Source organism: Ambystoma mexicanum, chromosome 5q (assembly GCF_040938575.1).
Source record: "Ambystoma mexicanum isolate Mex_15411 chromosome 5q, UKY_AmexF1_1, whole genome shotgun sequence".
NCBI classification, from domain to species: Eukaryota; Metazoa; Chordata; class Amphibia; order Caudata; family Ambystomatidae; genus Ambystoma; species Ambystoma mexicanum.
Genome location: NC_090933.1, coordinates 1249555665 through 1249579658, shown reverse-complemented (window position 1 = coordinate 1249579658; position 23994 = coordinate 1249555665). Strand labels below are relative to the sequence as shown.

The 23994-nt window shown below is 45.0% G+C and overlaps 1 protein-coding gene across 2 annotated transcripts in view; it reads left to right on the top strand.

The window, feature by feature from the left end:
- ZC3H3 (zinc finger CCCH-type containing 3) overlaps nucleotides 1–23994 on the top strand; it is a 2515563-nt gene that overhangs the window by 2208797 nt on the left and 282772 nt on the right. For both annotated transcript variants that reach the window (XM_069621754.1, XM_069621755.1), the window contains exons 10-11: nucleotides 3951–4135; nucleotides 21425–21603. In XM_069621754.1, the coding sequence (XP_069477855.1) occupies nucleotides 3951–4135; nucleotides 21425–21603 (364 nt within the window). The remainder of the gene's footprint in view (nucleotides 1–3950; nucleotides 4136–21424; nucleotides 21604–23994) is intronic.

Below are 23994 nucleotides of genomic sequence, written 5' to 3'. Positions count from 1 at the left end.
TGAACCCCAACCTAATAAAAAGTGAAACCGTGGTGTAGAGTCTTTGAGGACTTTATTTCAAGCCCACTCATTCCATCTGATCCTCAATGGAAGCTTTGATGCTCGTAAGGGTGTTGCACTATGTCTAGATTGAATCACTGATGCCTGGCTGCCTGCCCACTCGAGTCCACTACTTGGAAGCAAAATAGGGCTGAGACAGAAAAAGAGAACATCAAGGAAAACCAAGAAGGAAGGGGATGAGAGCAGAACCACAAGAAAGCCACGCATCACTTTTGTCAACCGTATTGGAAATCTTGTCCCATGACATATCATCAGAGCCATCCTCCAAGAGAAGACCACCTAAACCCTTCAATTTAAAACCAGTGGGTTGCATCCCACAAGTGAAGCAAATTTAATCTAGCAGCAGACTCATGCAAACACGTATTCTCATGTGTCACACCCACCTAAACCCCTCCGACAGTCTCTAGCTGCTTTCACCTTTTGAAAACTTTATATCTACTCAACCTTTAGGTGGACCGGAAATCCAAATGTGACCACTATCCCCAGTTTATTAAATCTGTCTGGACTTTCAGAAGTCCCCCTTTTCAGTTTAAAATCTCTTAACTCATGTCTGGTAAGCAGTGACTTCAATGAAAACTGTCTATTACCGAATAGCTGCTGGAAACAGTGTCTCCCCCAACTCAGTATAGCCTAACACCCTTTCCCTTTCCTCTAATCCCACACTCTGGCCTTTGGTAAGAAGCCTGCATGCACTAAATACTAGAATCCCTTGAAAGAAAAACATTACATGCAACACTTGCAGGGAGGGTCATGTAATCCCTGCAGACTACAACGGTACAGTGGAACGGCCACACTCCTCCCGTTTGATTGCTTCTTCTAGGAACTGGAGACAACATTTCGCTGCTGTGTGGAGGGGTTAGTAGACCTTTTCGCACCAAATAAACCTGGAACCCACAATACATACACAGTTCTTACGTAAGTCGTCTGTTTATTTCTTCATGTGATCCCAGAAACTGATAGCCCTGTTACATCAGTATTCTGATCTGCAGTGCCTGCCCTACCAGTGGCACAGAGTAGGTTTAGATACCACAGGTGCCCATTTGACAGCTGCAGTGACAGCCAAGTCTCTGCAGTGCAGGGGCTGCATTTAAGATATGTACCCCTTTACCAAATCTCTGATGATTCTAAGTAGCCCATGTAAATATAAGCCATGCCGAGGTAGGGCATAGATCATGGCACTAATCGTAATCCCTGCAGCCACATCCCATTCTATATCACACGTGTCTGCCCCTGTGAGCCATCTCATCTGTAGAAGGTGATGTGTATTTTCGTGTCAGACAGGCTGCTCCTGCCAAGTGCCAGGACAAGAACCTGAATGGCCATGCCTCTTATTTGATCTCTTTAACAACCTCCACAAGAGACAGCCACACAACAAGCAGCTGTCCTGGGCCCAGGCATTAAAGTGGCACACCCATTCAAAGGGCATAGCCGTACACTAGGGTGCTGCAGATCTAAAGATGTTGGATCCTTTTGAGAAGGGAGGGGGTGGGGTTAGTGTAGACAGGTAGAGCTCTGTACAGTTGGGGGAAGTATTCGTCGATCTTGTTCCGCTCTCTCTCTACTTCCTGTCCCCTCCACTTCCTCTAGAGCAAAGCACTTTGTGTGTGAAGTCAGAAGAGAAATGTTTACTATGTTCAAATCAGCGATTCAACCCATAAAGCAGGCTGGCTTTACTCCAATCACCTGTGGATTTTACTTTAAAAAATTATCTTTGAATCATCTCTTGAATTCATGAAGATTTTGTTGGACTATGTTGGGAGAGTAGCCCTTTCCAAAGTCTTTAAGTTGTGATGTGAAGGTGAATGTTCCTAGGCAGAGGCAAGCTCTGTCCCCTAACCATCCCAGGAACCATTGGGGGTGAAGTGGTGCTGGAACAAGACACGTATCTCTGCCAGCCACACTTCTGTCCAGGACCTCATTGTGCTGCAGGAGCCCCGAGAGGTGTGTGCCAGCCTCCCCTATATTTGGAACCTGATAAAAAGGACGAATCTTCTCCCCAAGACCCTGGAGTGGGACTTGCACGTCCTGAGAACCAAACCAGCCAGGACTACTGCCATTTTGCCGTTAAACAACTGTGAGCCGTGATTCGACCCTGATTGAACCACTGCGACCTTTGGCACTCACTGCAGGTTTCTTCTATCATAGTGATAGCTGAATCATATATACATTTATAACCCGAGAATTTTGTTGTTACTAAATCCTTGTCAATGATTTAATTTTCAGGCTTTGCTCGTGCAGCATTTTTCTCCTAGTAAAAAAGCAGCGCCCGCCTCCCCCGGTCTGTGCTTTATTGACTTTTTTAACACAGCAACGCCACAGATAACCAGTGGTGGACGTGTACAAAATGAAGTAGTGGAAGTATGTCCCCAGCTGGCCTGCTCACAGTCCCCACAAACCCCATAGTCAGGCCTCCTCCCACGCGCAAAACAAACCCCCAAACACAACTGCTGTTTAAGGGCATGTATCAGTGCAGCGCACTGAAGTGCAAGGTTCAACTTCTTCCCACACTTTTATTTTAAAACTATACCATTCCAGAACGGTTTCTTTTTTAAATAAAAGTATAGGAAGAGTATAAATTTAAATAAAAAATAGAGCACCGCTCCCAACTGCTCCTACCCACTTCGTCCACTGCAGATAACACGTACTTCTGTGTCCGTTGATCTATAGATTGTTTCATACACTAGCTGTAGCCTGCGGTTACCCTGTTAGAAATGCTTCATTATGTATGTTTTACACATAGACTGCACGTCGAATCTGGAAAATAGCATTCCCCAAATGTGTTATTGTGGACAAATCATGCCTCCTTCTGTGCCTCAGTTCTTTTATCTGATTGAAATGAGAGCCCCTGGAAACACGGGTGCTAGATGCATTGAAAAAAATAGGAAGGTCATTTGTCATCACTTTCTGTGATGTCACTTGGGGGCAGGGTCAAATGATGTCACTTCGTGTGATGTCATCGGGGATCAAGGGTCGTGTGATGTCACTTCCACTACCCCTGCCATTTTGGTGAAATCACGTCCCTGTGGAATCCATTGGGATTCTAACAGCTGCCATGCACGTCCTTACTGTGCTGCATTACCCCTTCTTTCTGTGTTTTTGGAGATACTGGAGTCTGCCTGCATTCTGCCTGCTAGGTGGAAACTATTTTGGCTGCCATGCGCGTCCTTACTGAGCGGCATTACCCCTCCTTTCTGCGTTTATGGAGATACTTGAATCCGCATGTATTCTGCCTGCTAGGTGGAAACTATTAGGATGCATTCTGATGACGGCTGCCATGCACGTCCTTACTGTGCCGCATTACCCCTTCTTTCTGTGTTTTTGGAGATACTGGAGTCTGCCTGCATTCTGCCTGCTAGGTGGAAACTATTAGGATGCATTCTGATGATGGCTGCGATTCGTGTACTTTCTGGTCGGCATTGCTACTTTTTTTCCAATCGGTGTGTGTAAAATAGGCACAGGAAGCCTGGACTGCTCATGCGTTTTTTTTACACCCAGGCTGAAAAGTATCACAATCCCACAGAGAGGGCTACTTATGCAGTCCATCCTGTGGCTTTACTAAGCCAATCTAAATTAGGCTTTTTTTTAAATAAGCAGTAACAATATTATATTGTTTGCATATTATCCTGCTCTTAGAAGCAGGCGACTTGTGGGAGGAAATATGATCCTTGTGATGTACAGTGGAATGAATTTGCATTTTTTGAGCTAGAAGATTTATAAATAGTTTAACTGTTTAGGGCGAACATGGGGAGGTGGCCTAGACATGCTGGGAATCTGTGCAGGGACACTTGGTAGTGAATGTAGCCCCCGCATGATAATCGGGTGTTAAGTGACATTGGATCATGAGGCAGTAGATGTGCTCTGTTTCAAACTAAATGTTTCTGTCTTTTTAGTGTAAGAAGAAACATACCTTGGTATGCCCAGACTTCGCCAAGACCGGGAGCTGTCCTAAAGGGGCGAAGTGCAAACTTCAGCACCGCCAACCCAAACGTCCCAAGAGACAATTCAACTCCACCGAGGCCTCTGATCAGGAAAGGAGGACTCCAAAGCAGCTGAGGCATGGGGAAGGCCCATCAAGGTAATGGCGGAAATATTTTCCTTCCCGCTCTTGGGGTTCACTTCAGATGAAGTACCTGCTCCAATGCATTTGCTTATTCATTGATGTATTATAACATCCCACACACGGAATCACTTGAAAGCACCTGGGCAGTAAGGGAATTTGGTGGAGTGTGAGGTGCATAGTGTGAAGGAAGGAAAGAAGGATCACATAGACCAATGTTGGGTCATGAATTTCACGCCCAAGTAGAGCGGACAGTGCATCAGTACATTACACTTTTGCTTTGTGCTCGTATTTATTTGTAAGAGATGTGACAGTGGATCAACAGAACATGCAAGTTCAACATCTTTTAGTCTACAAAGGATGTGTGGAAGTAACACCTACAAGATCTAAGGGAATCCAACTACAAAAAATAGAGAATGTGCAAGGATGGGTTATCTCAAAGTTTCTCATGGCCCAAATGTGGCAATACTCTTCTCCCCCGGATTTCCCTAAACTACTGTAGAGTTACTGGGTGTTAGCTCCCAGCAAGCCTTTTAACCCAACACACACATACTTGGGTATATAGCACACAATTAGCTTCTTGACAGTCTCAGCCTTGGTGCTATAGTGACATACTCTATTCTTGGCAATCTCCTATCAGCAAATATATCTCCCCACTTGCTTAGGATAATTGCCAGCTATAGCCATTATTACCATCTGGCTGTGGGTTATCTGCCTGGGCCAGCAATACCTGTTCAGCAAGTAATTCTTCGCCCTCACTTACAATTTTTGTCAGGCACTGTTTCCAGCCTTCAACCCGAGGCTGCCTGTCATAATCGTAAAATAGCAACATTCTGATTTTCTCACTCTGACCTTTGAAGTTTCTTCTTAGTATGCTTACAGGCCTTGGTCAAATGCTGATGTAGCCACTGCCACAAGTGGCATAAGGGTCGCTCTAGATTTCCCTAGCAAACCACTCTTGATCAGCATCTGCTCACCAGCTTCAGCTTCTTCCCTCTCTAGTTTTTTCATGATTTGTGTCCTTTACTGCAGAGCTCAGAACTCCTTTATAGTCTTCTCGAGTAGCCTGATTACCTAGTAAACGTTTTTTGTTGGTTATTCCCTGACCTCTTGCCCTTCCCTTTACATGATTAATTATTCCCCTTGTATGCTCATTCTGTTCAAATTGCGTTCCCCTGTTTCTAAGGCTTAGCAGTTGCAGGTTTTCAGTGAGGTCTTAAACGGCTTATCCACCATTTTGAAGTCAGGCGAAAGTGCACTGGCAAACCCGCAGAGCAACTCTTTTTTATCACCAATGCTCTTATCTGTAGTTTGAGGTGGAGCATAACACAGGAGGGAGTAGTATGGGAAAAATCGCTTTGAGCAATTCCATTTATGTCCTTCTGGAAGCTTATCACACTGCAGGAGGATGACCCAGGTTCCCAGAGCACCCCTACAGATGTTTGGCTAATGTGCCTTCAACACATAGAGCACACAGGGCTTTGGCAAGAAACCCATCACTAAAAGGTTAAACTGCATTAGGCACATCTAAAGAGGTAAGCAATTAGCCAATGGAAACAAGAGAAATTTTGTAATATTTACAGTGGTTCTGGAAAGTGCAGGTGTGGATTGTGTTGGGGCTCATAGGTGAGGTATGGTGCCTCTACATACTGTCATTGGTCCTTCAAGAGAGAGGAGGTGTCTTTTCAGAATGATTTCCAATCCCTGCACTGAGGTGATGGTCTTTATTTCATTGGTTAGGTAGTAGGTGAGCCAGCCAATGTACGCTCTAACCTGTTTTAATCCAAGTGTCTGGGCCTCATCACGTGTTGGGCGCTAACCCTATCAGTCCTACCGCCAAACCCCCAGGCACTTTTAGCGTTGGATCACAGGTTTGGTGGAACGGTAAGTCCCCATTCCCAATTGTGCCTATTCAGGAATTTCCCATTCCCCATTGAACCCAATGGGGAATGTTCAGTGCTATTACCGCCGGCGATAATAGTGCCGAAAATCGGCAAAATCGCAGCAGATTTGTCCCCAGCTGGGGGAAAATCTGCCAATCCTGTGATTTGGCCGGCTCTTAAATGTAGCGGTAATAGCGTTACAGCTGCATTTAAGGATTACCGCCAAACTCGTGATGATGCCCTATGTCTCTAGCTTAGTTCTAGATCCTATGAAATGGACCAGCCATCCCAGAGCACAGTTCAGCACCAGGGCCCGTCCCTTCTCTTTTCCCTTCTAAAGAGCTAAACAATATAGGCAGAGCATGAGATGTTCGCCTGCATGATGCTCCAGATTGACCACAGGTTATTTGGTGCGTTGCTGTGGACTAACTCTAGCATCATCTTCATGAATTCAGTCACTTTCTTACGTTTTTAATGTGGATATTTCTTTTAGAAAACATGCAGGTTTTTTTCCCCACTTGTTCTCTCCACTGTTTTACAGGTTTTCCAGTTTTTAGCATGGTTGGCACTAAAAATACACACATTTGGAGCAGTTTTTTGCTCCTGGAAAATGAAAATTAGATGGAATGAACACAAGTCATATGTTAGAAACAATAATGTAAATTCATCTGTAGCTCTTCATTACAGGGGAAAATGGCCATTACATCACACAGATGCGGTTCCAAAATGTCTGGAGGTCATCGACCAGAATTACTTCAAAGGAGAAGAATTCTGGGTACACAGACTGGACTCTCTTTTCCCTGCAGTCATGAATGAGGACTTAAATCTGCATTGATTGCTATGAAACCTCACATACCTACTGAGGCTGAATCAACTAAGTATTGATGTACATCTCGTTTGTCATGATTCTTCTTTAAGCTTAGCCATATGTGGATTTTTATGCCATCACTCTGTGACGAATCTAGCAATGCCCTCACTTCTTTCCCTAAAGAAGTCTCCCTCCATGTGGCCAGGGGATGGCAGCCGCCACCTAATCCTGACCCTGGGGGTGGCTATATGAGGGAGGACCACCTGGGGGGAGGTACACTTCGAAAAGCTGACAGGGCATTGCTGGAGAAAAAAAGAAAACACCCCCTTCGCTTCGAGGGATGTTTTCTCTATTCCCCATACCTTAATGGCATATTGTCACACTCTTCTCCAACCTCTTGGTGAATCTACTTTGACTACTCTTCAAACTCCCGTTAGGAATAAAATATTGACAACTGGGACGAGGAAGGGGCAGTGAGGATCTCTCCCAGAGAAGTTTGGTATCCACGTCCGCGATGTCATTCAAGAGATGGTCTCATAACAACTGACACTACGAAGAACAACAGAGTAATGAAATTACTAGAACCGGGCAACCAACGCATCAGTCTAGTTGTTGGAAAAGGTATAATCAAGCCTGGGAGCCTAAATGAGCGCCAGCTACAGCTGATGAGAGGAAGGAGAGGAGAGTGCTGCAGACGCAGGTCTGTCTCGCAATCCCTAATGAAGCCGGACACCACTCCTGGAGAGAGACACGCCACAGCAGGCAACTTGATAGCAAATCTGTATTGAGGAAGAATAAGCCGAGGTACAGACGGTCACTGCCGAAGCCAAAAGAGCAACAGGAGCGGTGCCGCAAAAAAGAAGGCGCAGTGAAGGGACAGCGCGTAATGGGGCGCACGCAGTGCCAATACACCGAAGCAGAAGGAAGCGAAGGAACGCTGGAGGAAATCAGTAAGCCCAGGGATCACAAATGGGTTACCGGGTTGCCGGCAAGCTTATGCCACTTTGTAGGACTAACACATTAGTGCAAGAAACCGAAGCAAAGGGAAGCCAGAAAATACTGGTAATCCCACAGAACACAACTGGGTTACCGGGTTGTCTAACAGTCTGCCACTTCAAAAAACACTGAAAGTCATTAAGGAAGTGAAAGTATTTGTGGAACCAGTTACACATGGATTGTTAATCCCCTACCTTAAAGAGAAAGTGTTTGTGCAATAAAGTCCTGGCAGGGGAGTATACCAGGTGAAGATGAACACGGGTGCATATTGTAATGTATCTCAAGGAGGAATCATGGCCTTGACAGTGTGAACTTTTCTGTGAACTGTTGAAAGAAGGCTCTCAAGGAAGGCCATGTCCTTGAGTTTGTGAACCGTTATGAAAGTGTACAAAAGGAAAAGAGATTTGTTAGGAAGAGAGATACCCTTGGGATTTTGAAGTGAAAAGAAATCTTGGGGAAGGGCGCGATTCCCCCGAAGGAAGTAAATACACCAAAGGGAGAGAGTCGTCTTCTGGGAAACCGGACTATTCTTTTGAAATTGTTTTGCTTTGTGGGATATATTAACCCACTTATGCTCTGCCCTGCGGCATCACTGAATACACCATATTCAGAGCGGACAGGACTCACTCCCAGGGAGGCGGAGTCGCCATTATAGCCAAAACCATTCTCCAACTGAGATCAGGCCCTATTGAAAGTGTAGATGGGTACGAATTACTTCTAACTAAACTAGCTATCAACGATAAAACCACTATCAACTTCATTGTCATCTACAGAACACCCAACTCTCACAGTCATCCAGAAATAGATATCCCTCTCCTGCTCGCCCCCCTTATCAAACCCAATACTAAGTGTATTATCCTTGGAGACATTAACACCGACACTAAAGCAGAAGCCCTTCACTCAGCTCTCAAGGACATGAGTTTTACACAACATATTAACACCCCTACTCACATCAAGGGCAGAACCCTAGATTGGATCCTAACGCACAACTCCACCGCTGCTATTGATTCCATATCTCCACTCAGTTGGACTGATCATTTTAACATTCAGTTCAGCATTATCACTGATGAACCCCTCCCCACTGAACAAAAATCTACTCACACCTATGAAGCTAGAAATCTTCGTAAACTCACACCAGATAACATTAGCCCTATATTGAGTACAGCCCTAGACGCATCATCAATCACAAGTTACATCCCATGTCTCCTAGCAGACATTACAAAAATTGTCTCACGTCTACCATCAATGCAATAGCACCCCTTACCAATAAAACGAAACGCACCGATAAACGGTCATGTTTCTGGTTTAATGAGGACCTAGTTGATCTTCGAAGAAAAAAACGCGCTCTGGAACATGTCTACAGAAAAATTCCAACACTAGAATCAAAAAGCGCTTTCTTATAAGACAGCAATTATTTCAACTAAAGCGAATGCCTATAATACACGGATCAACAATGCAGCCTCTGATTCCAAAGTCATTTGCCATCCTGAGAGAATTGGAAAACCCAACCCCCATTACTAATTCCTCTATACCGAACAAAGAATGGTACACCACCATACAAGATGCCCTAGCAACCAAAATTAAATTGCTGCAAACCAAAATCCCCACTAAAAAGAATCTGCTAGCTAGCAAACTAACCAATGATAAACTCTTGCTTAACCCCGTCACCAATACCAACCCACTATTCGCCTTCACTCCAGTCTCCCAAGATTTAGTTTGTGACACCATCTCCAAACTTAAAGCTTCCAACTGCAAAGGAGACGCTGTCCCAGCTCACATAGTAAAATCTTGCGCTCCTGCACTTACACCCGTTATCACTAACTTAATTAATGCCTCATTTAAAGCTAATTTGGTCCCGGCCAGTATCAAAGAAGCCTGGGTCACCCCCCTGCTTAAGAAGCCTTCTCTAGACCCAACTGTACCTACAAATTACCAGCCAATAATGACAGACCGCTTTCTACTGAAAATCATTGACAAAATAGTCTATAACCCAGTACAAACCCATTTAGAAAAAAAACAACTTCTTGGCTCAAGACAATCTGGCTTCAGGCCTAATCACAGCACCGAAACGGCTCTACTGGACCTTAAAATCCAAATGGACACTATTAGAGACTCAGGTAAACTATGTATTCTCCTGCTATTAGACCTCTCGGCCGCATTCAATTTAGTGGATCATGACAAACTCTGTGCTACCCTACTAGCTAATGACTTTAACTTCTCCACGGATGCAACCAGGTTGATTAAATCCTTCTTAGCTGACCAAACTTCTAGAGTTACTATAGGTAAGGAAGCAGCTGACCCTATCCCTGTCCCCATTGGGGTGCCACAAGGCTCTTGCCTTTCACCCACACTCTACAATGCATACACTAAGCTCCTATTCTCAGCCATAGATGATATGGGTGTCATCTACACTAACTTTGCGGATGACACCCAGATCCTCATCCCGCTCTCAGGTAACTACTCCCAAGACACCCTTCTCATCAATAAAATCTATGCCATCATCCAAAACTGGATGGCACTAAATAGCCTTTGTCTTAACAATGAGAAGACCGAACTTTTGATAGTGGGCTCTCAATCTAATATTAGCACTCTCCACTCTGACTATGCATCCATCAACATTGATGGTACCACCATACCAGTCTCAAAACAAGTAAAAACCTTAGGAGTTTACCTGGATGCCAATCTCTCCATGACTAAACACATCAGCAATCTCTCATCCACCACAGCATATACAGCGAAATTAATTTCACTAAGTAGACAATTCCTCACCCCTACCAACTGCGTTACTCTGGCTAGAGCACTGATTCTCTCGCGACTAGATTATCGTAATGTTTTACTATTAGGTACCTCAAATCTAATCTAAAAAAACTACAACTGATACAAAACAAAGCCCTAAGAGCAGCTCTAGGCATCAGGAAATCAGACCCTATATCTAAGATCAGGAAAGACCACCACTGGCTTCCTATTGCAGAAAGAATCGTATTCAAGACACTCTGCATAACCCACAAATGCCTACAGGACACAGCTCCTAAGTACTTAAACAAAGCCATTCAAAAAAAGTCTTCACCAGAATACTAAGGTCCAATAACCTCCAACTTGTTGAGATACCTCGTTACAAGAATACCAAAGCAGGAGGCAGCAGCTTCCAATATTTAGCCCCCAAACATTGGAACTCCCTCCCCAACAAAATCAAAGAAGAAGGCTCCTTCACTGGATTTAAAAAATCACTCAAAACGTGGCTATTCAAATAGTAGAAGGGACACAGATCTTGAGTGGGCCTAAATATGCTGCATGAAACCTGTATCGTTCAATTGTGTGTGCAACTAAAATGTAATCCTGTTTGGAAAAACTGCATTGTGTAATATGTGAATTATTGTGTGTAACATGCTAACTTTGCGCTGTAACCTCGCTGTGAAACCTAATGGTCTGGGCGTGTAACAAATGTAATACATAAATAAATAAATAAAAAATAAACTGTGTCCTGGTGGTGCCAGAATGATCAAAATGGCTGCAAAACCCCTATGCGTGCCAAAACCTATGAAAATTGTGCTCTACAAAGCACAAAAAGATGGCTGCCAAATCTACCATTCATGTTATCAGTGGTGGAATAGAGAGCGCACTCCTGAAACACATAAATAGGCTTCACAACAAGTAAAAATGGAGCATAGATGAAAAGCAGTGCTTTACTGAAAGGAATCCAGAATCTTGTTTTCAAATCTTTTTCTTGGTTGCTGAAAATAGAGAATGTCGGTACAAAACACCCGCAAACACCCAATATTCTTGCTGGGTGTCACAATTTACTGAATTCAAGAAATCATTGTGAACTTGCAATATTCTGAAAAGCTGAATTTATCATCAAAACACCCACAGCAAGAGTTTGCCTGCCTGTGGGATCTGTCAAAATCTGGTCATTGAAACTGTAAGCTTGTGCCACTAAGATCTAATGTCGGAAATCTAAGTGACCTGTTATCAAGAGTAATTTAAATCCCATGGTTTAGAATCTGAAATAAGTGTTCTAGCTGCTTGTTTGAAAATTGCAAGTTTATTTTAAACCAAGAAAAAAATGTTACAAAATGACATTGAATTTAAGCTGGACTCAAAGCCACTAAACCAGTATAACAGCTTTCCCCCAAGAGGCCAGGCCTCTCTCTTCCCCAGGAACTCACACCCATGTGATGATTAAGGGGTGGGAGGAGAACTTGGGCTGCTTTGGGAAGAAGACAAGGACTTCCTCCAACTCAAGGAGATGCTAATCAGGAAGGAACGTAAATGGCCTCTGCCAGAAGGAAGGGGGCGGAGATTACTTCTGAGCTGCAAGAAGAGGAAGGAGGCGGGGATAGACAACCCTTTGTTGATTCACAAGGACAAAAAGCACATTTTTTAAAAGACTGATAATTTACTGTGTATAATTGTGAAAAATATGTCAACAACAGATTTGTGAATGTGATTATGGCTCCACGTTTTAAGAGACGCCAGAACTCTGTGCTATGTTCTGGGAAGTAGTAGTGAAAAATATGGTCTTACTCCAAATGTATTTATGTCAAAAGCATGAAACTTCACACGCTTATGCCCATATGCAATGCGCACAGTTGTCCAAATTTCTGGATAAACTAGTTTTTGTGTTCCGGCCAAAAAGGGCAGAATTCTGTCAAAAGCTGACGCAAGATCCTACAACGACGGGGATTGGAAGAGCATCTGCCACACAAAATATCTGATCTATGTATGTTATTGTTAGAAAGATTGCACACATGTACATATGTATTATACTAAAAGTAGATTTTATGTTCAAAGGGCCAAGGGGATGATTCTCTGACTTACAAACCCACATCATCATGGTGACACCCTGTTTTCTCCTCCAATCAAGGGATAGAGGAGACTCGAGCCAATAGCTTACCTAGGGGGCGCGCTTAGGAAAATCGAGCACAAACACCCCTTTACCATATGCATAAATAGAGAAAGCTGAGGACTTAAAGAGGACACACAGATTCACCCACTAACCGATTGCTGGCGGAGCACCCTGCGAGAGGACCATACATCTTCCTTGCTCCAGACTCCAGAACCTTGGCCCATTCCATAGCTGAACCATTCTCAGCTTGGCCTTAAAATTCCAGAAACCAGAGTTTACCCCAGACATCTAAGGGGAACAAAAGAAACAGCCGGGCTGTGCTGTACTGCTTTCCTGCTAAAGAATTATTACCAGAATCAAAAGACCCAATCCCGTTGTGCCGTGCTGAGCTGTGACCAGAGAGCCATTGCAGAACCAGTCCAGTTGTGCTGTGCCGTGCAGACCAGAGCGCCTTGCTGTGCAGTCCGGTGTGCCCAGCAGAATTTCTGAGCAGAATCCCTGATCTTGACGGACCAGAATTCCTGACGGTTCTGTTCAAACATATATAGTGAGTATCCAAAGTATAGGGCTGTGTCACTAGCATATGTACTATCCATAGTCAATCCCTATCTAAATCCATCCTATCTTGTCTTTAGAACCTCCATTGTTAGAAATCTTTTAGAATTGCCTGAACTCTCTATCTTATCCCTACTATCTTCCTTCTGTAATAGTATTGTTAAAAATATCTTTGCGCTGATATATTTCATCTGAAGAAGGCAAGCTCCTCTGCAGGCAGTCGCCCTGATCCAGAGGCGCTCTCGTCTAGTGCCTGTGCTTCTGTATGGTATTTGCTTCTTCATAGTCATTCCCTAGTGTAAAGAAATCCTGTTTGTCTTTTGAAAGCGCTTCCCTGTTTTCCAATTTTACGCCTATTTGAAAAAAACGACCTCCACTAAAATGCCCATAACTTCTTCAGTTTTCATGCTAGAAACGAAATTTAAACGACTGCTTGTAGCGAACATCCACAGCTTTCCATAGAACCAAATCCATATAGTTATTACCGTGCACGGAAAAGTTTGCCGCAAATGTTCATTTTGGCAAAATATCACACGTGTAATACAGCTTTTGATTGCACCCGACCTCAATTTTTAGTTTTCACATTGCCTATTAGTATCAAATCAATGCTAGTGTTTGCCTGTAACTATCTAAAGCAGCTCCCATTACAATTTAAACAATTTCAGTGATTTAGACCATATTTAGTGTTTTACCCAATCCATTCTCAGATAACTTTAAAACCATTTTGACAGTTTGCCAATCAATTCTGTTTCTCTCTTGTGTTTGCTGGGGGAAATTGGGATTGACATTTGTTTGAATTCTGCATTCCTGAAACCTGTTCTCTCTCCTCCTATCCCTCTACATTGCATATTGGGGGGTTGAGGGGTGTGCCGGGGGAACGAGTAAACACATTTCTATTTGATTTGAACACACACCCACAAAAGTATTATTGCTGTGCTGCATTGTTTTTGCTCATTGTTACTCCTTGTGATTCAAGAGATTGCTTAGAGAGACATCACCCCATTGGTGAGTGTTGTATCCACATTAAACATAGTGTGATTATATTGTGAAATATATGAATAAATATTTTAACTTTGTAAACTAGCCTGATTCCTGGTTCAGTGTGACCGGGGGGGATGGGGGGGGGGGATTCCAAGAGAGGGGCGTGATATAAGTGGTACATCGTTCAGAATAAAATAACTTTTAGACACAAAGAAATAAGGATTTCAGTTGTGCATTACACGCTAGGCATTGACTTAGGTGAAGTGCCGGATTGAAATCACTTACAGCTTTAGTACACCGAGTCTGGGGAAGGAGGCTGTGAACATTGTCCATTTGGAAACCTTTTGTTGGATTTGAACTTTTGTGTTGATCTGAATCATCCTAGCACTTTGCGAAATCAAGAGACAATACACCTTAACACCTTGAAGTTATTTTTGAGTGTGAGGGCCCGAATAGGATTACGGACACAGGACATACTTTTATTTGGACATCTTGACACAGTACAGACTCATTAGATTTGGTTGAGGTAGGGAAATGTCTCCTAGATAAGGGATAGTGAGGCATTTTCGACCCCCCATTTGTATTAATAAATGTTTGTTACCACAAACATGTCTCCTATATGTCTGTGTCTCTTTCCTGGCTCCTCAGAGCTCCCTGTTACTATCTTTATGTGTTTTATACTTTGTATGTGTTGTGTGGACCCAGATGTCCCCGGTATGCGAGAGGTACTGGAATTACTTCAAACCAAACTCAATGACGAAGTAGACAACGTGCAAGGCAAAGTTCAGCTTTATTATCATCCAAATAAAGCAGGAACAGCATAAAAGCATCAATATCTAGAGTCGCTCCTCAAATACATACCCAACAACACTTTAAGTACCTTTGATGCGTCATACATAATCACAATTTGACAAAACCTACAGGGATTGGGGATTAGTTAAGGGATGTGGCTACATATGGATCACTTATGGGTTACACCATTAAATGTAATTTGTATCTCACGGCTCCTCCCGACACTGCCCCAATATTAAGATAAAAATTCATAATTTCTAAGGAAAACAATTGGCTGGTATACTACATGGTGGGCGGCATGATACTAAGGCATTAGATTGCTTGACGTCTTCATAACCAACCTTGGACATTTTGACAGGTCGTCAAGATATGCGCCAGACAGCTAGTAGGGTGAGAGAGGCCCATGATCTGTCTTCTGTTCATTAAAGACATTACCCTCCCTCATTCCCTACACCATGAGCCTGGGCATTCTATGTATGCTTGACCTTGGGTCTGTGTGTGCTTATAGGGAGCACCACAGGTGTCCTGTCTTCTACTGGCGCCTAATGAATAGCTAGTGTTTTCGAATTACAAGTCACATGCTAGAGGATCGTGTATGAAGTGGAATTACCTCCTATTTATTGAGATTGAGATTTAATCTACTATGTGCCATGTTTTCTGTTGCATCTAGGGACACACTTGAGCTATTCTCCATGGGGTCCTTTTGGCTCACTGTGCCGTTGCATTCAGCTAACAAAGGATGGTGTGCTCTTATATGCTTGAATTAATTGGGGAGTATACTGCCTGTCCTAGGAATCACTATATTGTGCCTTTTGATCTACCATTCCCATCCAGCCTGCCATTCCTCCCAACCTATCTCCTTCTGACCTTGATGCTAACTGCCAGCTACTACTTGAGCTCTGCACAGGTTTGTATTCCTGTGGATTCAGCCTTTTGAGTTCTCTGAAAGCCTTGAAGCTTGTGTCTATTTAAAAGCATGCTGTGGTGTCCACTTTAAAGAAGATGACTGCCCTATTAGAGTCTTACTTCTGCGTCCCATCCCCTTTCCGCCATACTGTAAGGGGCGTCCCTGGCTAGGGACGGGAGACGAAACCTTTTTCACAAGAAAATATTCTTCCCCTTCAACTTTAGGGGCGCACAAGGGCGTGGCCCTGGGAGCATACGCTCCCCTGACTCAGTCCACCGGCACCACACCCACGTCCTCTTTTCCGCGTCGACAGGAACAGACCGGTTTCACCAGTGCTCCTGGGTCAGGCCTCCTGCCAAGTAATTCCACACGCTCTTCCCCAGAGAAGTGTATTTTTGTCCTCTTTCTTGTCTTTAATCAGATACCTCTGTGCTCCGGTGTCACACTCCACCCCAGCGTATGTTGACGTCATTGGGCTTCAGTAGGTGTGCAGCCTGTAAGAGGCTCTTCCCTACATCCGAGCTCCATCCTCTCTGCCTCCACTGCTTTGGCCCGACCGCGACTGGGACGGCTGCACTGCGTGCAATGCGCTGACACCACACACTCTGAAGAAAAGGCCAGCTCGGTGGAGGGAGCTCTGCGGAAGCTCGCCTCTGGAGAACTTAAAGGAGTTAATCAAGCACAAGTCCAGGCCCAAGGTAGGGGCACTTTTTTCATCTGCACCCCGCAAAGGCGACTCCTTTCCCAGGAAGCGCACGAGCGGGAAGGAGTAACAGGGCGGGTACTGAGGCTGCTACCAACCAGCAGGCTGAGGGGTCATTCGAACCTACTGGTGATGTCACTGAGGGGCCGCAAGGTTCCATTACACCCTAGTACCGGACATATGTCTGAGTGGGTGCCTGTACGCAGCACTACCGGTGACACAGCCGAGTGCACTCCGCCTACCAGGACCAGTCCTGAGGTGCAGGGTAGGCCACAACCTCCACTGCCAAGAGCCTTGGAAGAGGCCAGGCCCAGCGCACCAAGCACCACGACACAGGCAGGTAGCATGCAGCCCGACAAGGTGGCTGCCGCCCAGATAAAACGGCGGCTCGCCCAACACCATCCCCTTTTGGGGAACAGGTAGGGGAACGAGTTTCCAGGTGGGACTGGTCTTCACCAGGCATGTGGCCTATGACATACCCGTCATCACAGGGAAGATACACCCCGCAGACAGTAAGGCAGAGTGTGTCCAGGCCTCAGCCCAAGCCCGCGCCTCCAAGCTTTCCACCGGCCTGTGAAGACAGGTTTTACAAAATGTTTTTGACCCTCATGAGGTGTGCAGAGATGGCATCATCCTCAAGGATGTGATCAGGAAAATGGTCCCTCCAGTCCTGACCCCGGCACCCATGGCCAACTCCGCCCATTGTTCCAGTGGCTCCACCCACGGTGGAGCCCTACCAGCGCCCACGCCGGCTTTCACGCCTCCAGCGGTCTTGGCAGCACCAGAGCCGCTGCAACAGCCGCCGGCCCCTGTTAGTACGCCACAGCCACCGGCGCCCGGCACTCCTCCAGCTGCACCCTGACCAGCAGGACACCTTGGTGGACACGGACGCGGAGGAGGATCTGGACACACCGTTGTAGGCCAATTTAGGCACCAGCACATACATAACATTTGTACTACACAGCAGGCAGACAATCACTCGCTGGTGTTTTCCCAGCCTTTGTGGATGGGATCACTGCCCTTACCCCTGCCCCTGTCAGCACCCAAAACTTCCACCTGCTCTTGTGACAATTTAGGCAGCAGTATCTGGGATGGTGTATATTGAGTTTCTTGCTGGTCCCGTTTACCAGTGTTCTCGTTTATCTTAGTGTAACATTTACTGAAAGTCTCATTAATCTCCAGCTGGGATCTCCAATGCTCTCTGCATTCATCTTCAATTAACCTAATCATGTGTCTAGGGGATTCCCTTCGGCATAGCCATGCCAACAATTTACCTGACCTGTCCCCTTCCTCATGCTGTCTCGTTGTGCATACTCCAAATCAAATTTTCAGAGCCGTTCCCAAGTGCCCCTGTATTGTTGCCAAAGAGAAACAAGTTCTTCCTCCCCTCCATTATCCTGGATGGGCAGCCCTTCCTATCTCTGAATGTCCTGTCCCATGGCCTCCAGCTCCTTTACCCCAGACCCTTCTTGATCCCCTCACTCCCAACTTTGGCTATGGCCTCCCCCTCACTACCACCTTAAACGCTTCCCTCATTGATCTCAAAATATTCTATGATTTTATTCTCTTTGCGTGCCCTAGACTGTTTGTCCAGCAGAGATTCTGCCCTCATGTGTTTATAGGAGGAGTGACCCCCCCGCACCCCTGAAAGCTCCACACCACTGCCATCCGGGGATGGTCTGAGATAGACCTACCTGAGTATTCCACATCAACAAACTCTCATATTCAATGCCCGAGAACATGTAATCAATACACGTGTAAATCCTGTGGTGAGCCGAGTTATAGGAGTATCTTATTTACCCGCCAGAGATCTACTAATGATAAATCCCGCAAAATATACTGCAGTTGTCTGGCTGGTGCCGAGGGCACTGCACATTTATCATCAGACCTATCCCGTGTAGGATCCAGTGTGCAGTTAAAATCGCCCGCATCATCCAGAGCATTTTCCGCATAGGTGCCAATTCTCCCAGCAATGACTGAAAGAAGCAGTCTGCTGCATGATTAGGAGCATATCTATTTGCTGTATATACGTCTCTCTGCTCCACAAATCCATGCGCTGCCACCATCTTGCCTGCCTTAGCTGATTGAACTCTGATCTGTTTAAAAGGTACCGAGCCAGCTACCCATATGAGGACCCCTCTGGCATATGCTGAGTTGTTTGAGCAGAAACTCATCTCCAACCCTCCTCCCCTTTCTCAGCAACCACCTTCTGTTTCTCTGTCAAATGGGTTTGCTGAAGTATGGCAATCTCAACCCTTTTCCTATGAAGGTGTGAGCTGACTCCGTTCCGTTTGGGAGGAGAGCTCAGGGGGTCTCGGGAGGATAGCTCAGGGGCAAGGCGCTTACCTTGGAAGCAAGACAACGCAGAGCAACACAGGTTTTATCCCCGGGTCCGTGCTCAGAAACCTCTGGGTATTAAGCACATTATAAATAACCAATCAATCATACATTCATACCTAGTTAACCCCCTAGTGCTGTTATTACCTTCAGACTATTCGCCATTCCAACTTCAAAGGGCTGGACACCCTTGGTGCTAATGCTAAAATCGCCTTGCCCATTATACCTCCCCAGCGCCTGCATGACACATTCAACTTGAGCATAATTTCTGCAGCCCTTATTGACAAGCATAACCAAAAATCAAACCATAACCTAGAACTAAACAATTCGCTCAACAGCATGCCGCCATTTGAGCAAGCCTGCCTTCCATGTTGTTTCCTGGCCTGGGGCTCAAGCAGGCCGGCAAGTACCCAAGTCTTGGGTTACCTGCCAAATAAAGTACAAAGTTGAGGGTAGTCAAGTTATAGGCTCAGCAGATGTATATCATTCAGAAGTCAAGTGAGGACTCCCGGATGTAGTTGATGTACCCACTTGTGTGTGTTGCCACACCCAGCGGCGCAGTCTAGCCATTATTTAGTCCAGCCAGCTGTCTGTGGCCCAGGGATTCTCAGCGACTCTGGGCTATACCCCATCTTCCTCACTGCTCGTTGTTGTTTCGGGCTGCTGCCATCTCTTTACTGTCCATTGGTGTCCTGCCTCTGGAGTGTAAAAAAATAATGTGTTTCCGTTGTGCAGAACCTTTTAGCTTGGCCGGATATATTAGCATATTTTTCAAACCCTGTCATCTCAGCCTGTCGTTTGTGGACAAACCTGCTGAGTCTCTACTGCACCGCTGCTGTGTAGTCGGGGTATATCGCAAACTTGTGGGATGGGATCCGCTCTGAATATTACCACCCTCTCTTGAAAACGTAGGAATCCTCTCTGTGTCTTCAAAGTTCAGAACTCATGCAATTATAGGCCTCAGGGGCACACCCGTCAAAGGCCGTCTCGCCAGAGACCTATGTGCCCTCTTAATCGTAAAACCCTGAGACAGGTTTCCAGGACCTACTTCATGTAGCAACAGGTTCTCAATAAAGTTCTTCGGGTCCCCCCCTCCTCTTCTTCAGGAAACCCCAGGATTCTGAGATTAACTCTCGATCTCCCTTCCGCATCCTCCACCTTAAGTTCCAGGCACTTGTTCTTCTCCCTAAGTTCTTCTTCCTGTTTTTGCAGCATCTCCGTAGCATTGACATTTTCCGATAGTGGCTTCTGCAGTATGGACTCTCTCTGATAGAGAGTAAAAATCCTGGCGCAGCAGGCTCATATCCACCTTAACCTCATCTATTGTCATATCCAGAGAGGTTTGCAGTGCCGCAGTTGCTTCAAGTATCTTTTTGTCACCAGCACGCTTCTGCCCACTCTTTGGCCCAATGGCACCCTGTTCAATGGTGTGGCAGGAGCCCCCTGTATGTCTTTTACTTGCAAATCACTCCATCCTAGTTTGCGTGTGGCCCCCTTTAGGCTTGTGCTGTGGCATAAGTGCTCACCCTCTGTGGCCAGAGACATTATACTGCCCTAGACTACTGGTATTCTCTAACATCCGGCGACCATCAGCCCCTCCTTACCCAAATGCTGTGCTCTGGGGGTGATGCTCTTTCTATACCCCAGAGGTAGCCAGGAAGGAGACAAGGATCCAGACAAGGGCTCTGTCACCTGGGTCCTACTTAACAGCTCCAGACGCAGGGTTTCATGAGATGAGATGGGATGTCTCTGGATGCCACCCTGCCCAATGATTGTTACATCAGTCAGGGGAACACTCTGAGCCAGCCGCCAACCAGGAAAAACTCTCACGAGGGAAAAAACCTGAGCCAAATGACAGAAGGAGGCTGATGTACTGCAGCAGATGAGCCGAGCTCTTAGCTGGGGGCAAATCTGCCACGATTTTGACGATTTTTTGGGCCCAATGGGGAATGGGTACTTACCGTTCTGCCAAACCCGTGATCTGCGCTAATAGCGCCGGGGGGGGGGTTTGGCGGTAACGTTAATAGCCCCGGTGGTAATACTGCCGGGGTTACCGCCCAACTCGTGCTGAGGTCCATAGTGTCTTTGATTAGATTCTGGCGCTAGCCTGTAGCTTAGGAAATAAAGCAAAAGAATCCCAGTTCCTGTCGCCAACCTGTAAATGGCCTGACATGTTCTGGATACTCAGGATTTGCTTAAGTTGATGCACAGATAACCAACCAAAAGGCAATTTGTGGTGGCACGATTGGCCTTAATGGGCAATCCGCAGCCCATGTCTTGCTCATTCTGAGAACACTCACTCCAAGTGTTGGTGGTATGAACCTATGACCAGGCACCGCAGATTTTTTCTAACTTAAATGTATGATGTAGTGTAAGCCAGTGTTGCAATAAGTAACTGTTTTTAGTTTTTCTTTTCTACCAATTCATTTTGTTGTTACCTCCCTTTCTTTCATGGTTCTGCTTTTGTATTTCATACTTGTTCACAATATTTTGTTTCAGGGGTGTCACCCGGTCCCATGAGGAAAGGTCCATAGTAGGAACAGCTGCCACAACTCCAAGCAACACAGGATCCTCGGGACTACAGAAACTTCCTTCCTTCATCTCTCTGAAGTCCTCCCCTACGTCACCGATTGAAGAAGGACCCACCCCTCAGAGGGAGAAGTCCGGTGATGATACTGGTAGGTTTTTCATTCTGTTGATTCATTTTCTTCCCAATCATCCACCACTACATTGATGCTCTGTTTTCTTGCATATGAAGTATGCAACGCTTCCCAAACAATGCAGCATTTCATGTGCCTCATTGGGTTAGCCTAATTACTGGTATTATCTCACTATAAAGCAGTATTTTCCACTCCTTTCGGCCTTCGTTTTTGTGAGTTGTCAGCAGTTTCCCATCTGAGGCCCCACACATTGGTATGCATTGCATCCTCCAAGACCATACACAGTATAGCAGGAACCAATCGGAAAACATGTTCTCAGACCTTAAACCCCAGTTAGCCGTTGCAATCTGCAGAAAACCATGCAAGGATCTTTCTTAGCACCTTCTGCAATGCAAAGTAATACAAACAACCCTTTGACACTGGCTTAAAATGACTGTAAACAATTATGGATTCAAAGGAAACCCCTAAACTCCCAACTGGGCCACCTGTTTATATACTCGGATGTGGATGATGCTCGTAAAATGGGAACATGTGCTTCTGCTGGTAGCATTGATGATGTGCTTTGAGTCTCAATGTTTCAGGACTTAATAATTTCATCAGTAGTACAGACTCCAATATGTTACGGTAAGGGTGTCATGAAGCAGAACCTAACAAGTGTTACAATGCATTTCTTGGTTCCGGTATCGAAGCAACAGTGTTTTAGAAGTGGGTGGGGTCAACATCACTGTCACAGACCAACCACAGACATGTGTGTTATAGTGCAGGCTTTGGTAAAATTGCATCTGCGGCAGCAGAAGTATCAGAGTTGATGATTACAGAGGTATCACAGAATGGGCATCATCAGGAATCTCAAAGAACGGCACTGACAGTGCCTGACCATGCATCTGGCCGATGTGAGGCCTCATGGTCCTGCTGGGCATAATGGAGCATAGAGAGGCCTAGATGGATGTCACAGCATAGTAACACTTTGAGTTCAGTCCTTCAGTTTCTTCTGTTTTGAAGAGCAGCTCTTTATTCTCTATCACAGGCTGGCAATAGAGTTCAGCCTTTTGTGTAGATGGAAGTTTGGACCTACAATTTCTTTCATGTGACAAGACCTACACTGAACCCCAGACTGGCCACCAATATCCCTAAACATATCTAACAGATATACACTTTTCCAGCATAGTATGCTGCAAATAGTCACATGCTGTTGAAAGTCAAAGGATCTAAAACAATTTGGACCTTTTACAAGTATGGCAGAATTAATTACTGTTGTGGTAATTCTGCCATATTTGATATTGTTACCGCCATAATACCTTGTTGAACGAAAGATAAAGATTCCAGGATACAAGGTTGTTTTATTCCCCAATATGGATCCAATCAGACTCCATTGAGGTGTGTAGGTATTCCCATTGACAGTAATTCCAGTTTTTCTTTGAGGCAGAGTGGAAGAAAAACCTCTGCAAAGTTATGGAGGTTTTTCTTCCACTTTTCCTTCAAACTCTGAATGTGGCGGTAACATTGCAGTGAAAGTGGCAGTACGCCCTTTATTGCCACTTACTTACCCATTGTTCTTTATTTAAGACACAATTAGGCACAAAACATCAGTGTTACATGAGATACTGTTGACGTAATCCAGTCCACAAAGTACTCCCATACTTATAGCATCATATTTTTGGTCCAACTTTTCTCACACAAGGATATTTTTACAATAGATTGTATCACCTGGCATTCATATTTATTTTGGCACACGTTTTCAATTAACTATCAATTTTTGCTGCTGAATATTTTTTTTTTTCAGCCATTGTTTCCACGATCTGGAAAAATTAGCTTTTTTATCTTTACTGCATTTTGTCATTTTATTGTTCAGTCTTTTTCCTGATACCCGCATCTATCACTCAAGGTCTTTTTACAACTTTAGATTTTCCTTAATCACAACATTATTCGAATGCACAACTCCTGCCATATAAAAATTGTGGCTCTAGATCGATTCAGGGTTTGAAATTGCCAAGACCTGGGTGCTATTTAGCTCTTACTTGTAGCCTAGTAGAACCTGGTTAGCTTGACGCCAGCAGCCCCCGGGAGCTACCTTTGACTCACGAGGCCAACCGGTCCATTAAAAAATATTCCTATATGATTATAAATCTTTGTGTTCGGGAAATTTTATGAAGGACATTAGAACCCATCTAGAAGACATTTAAACTATAATAAACCATATATAATGGGCATAGGTTTATAGTTTGCCACATATGTGGAAGTTAGATTGCCAACCCGCTGTGTACTAGCTCCTAGTTCCCCAATGTTGGCACCTACTTACTGGATGATACTTGGAAAGCTTCTGCTCTACAAATCCTTATTTCGACCCTTGTAGATTGATTCAGATTTTGATTTTGACATTTGTAGAGCGCATAGCCCATAGAGTCCAAT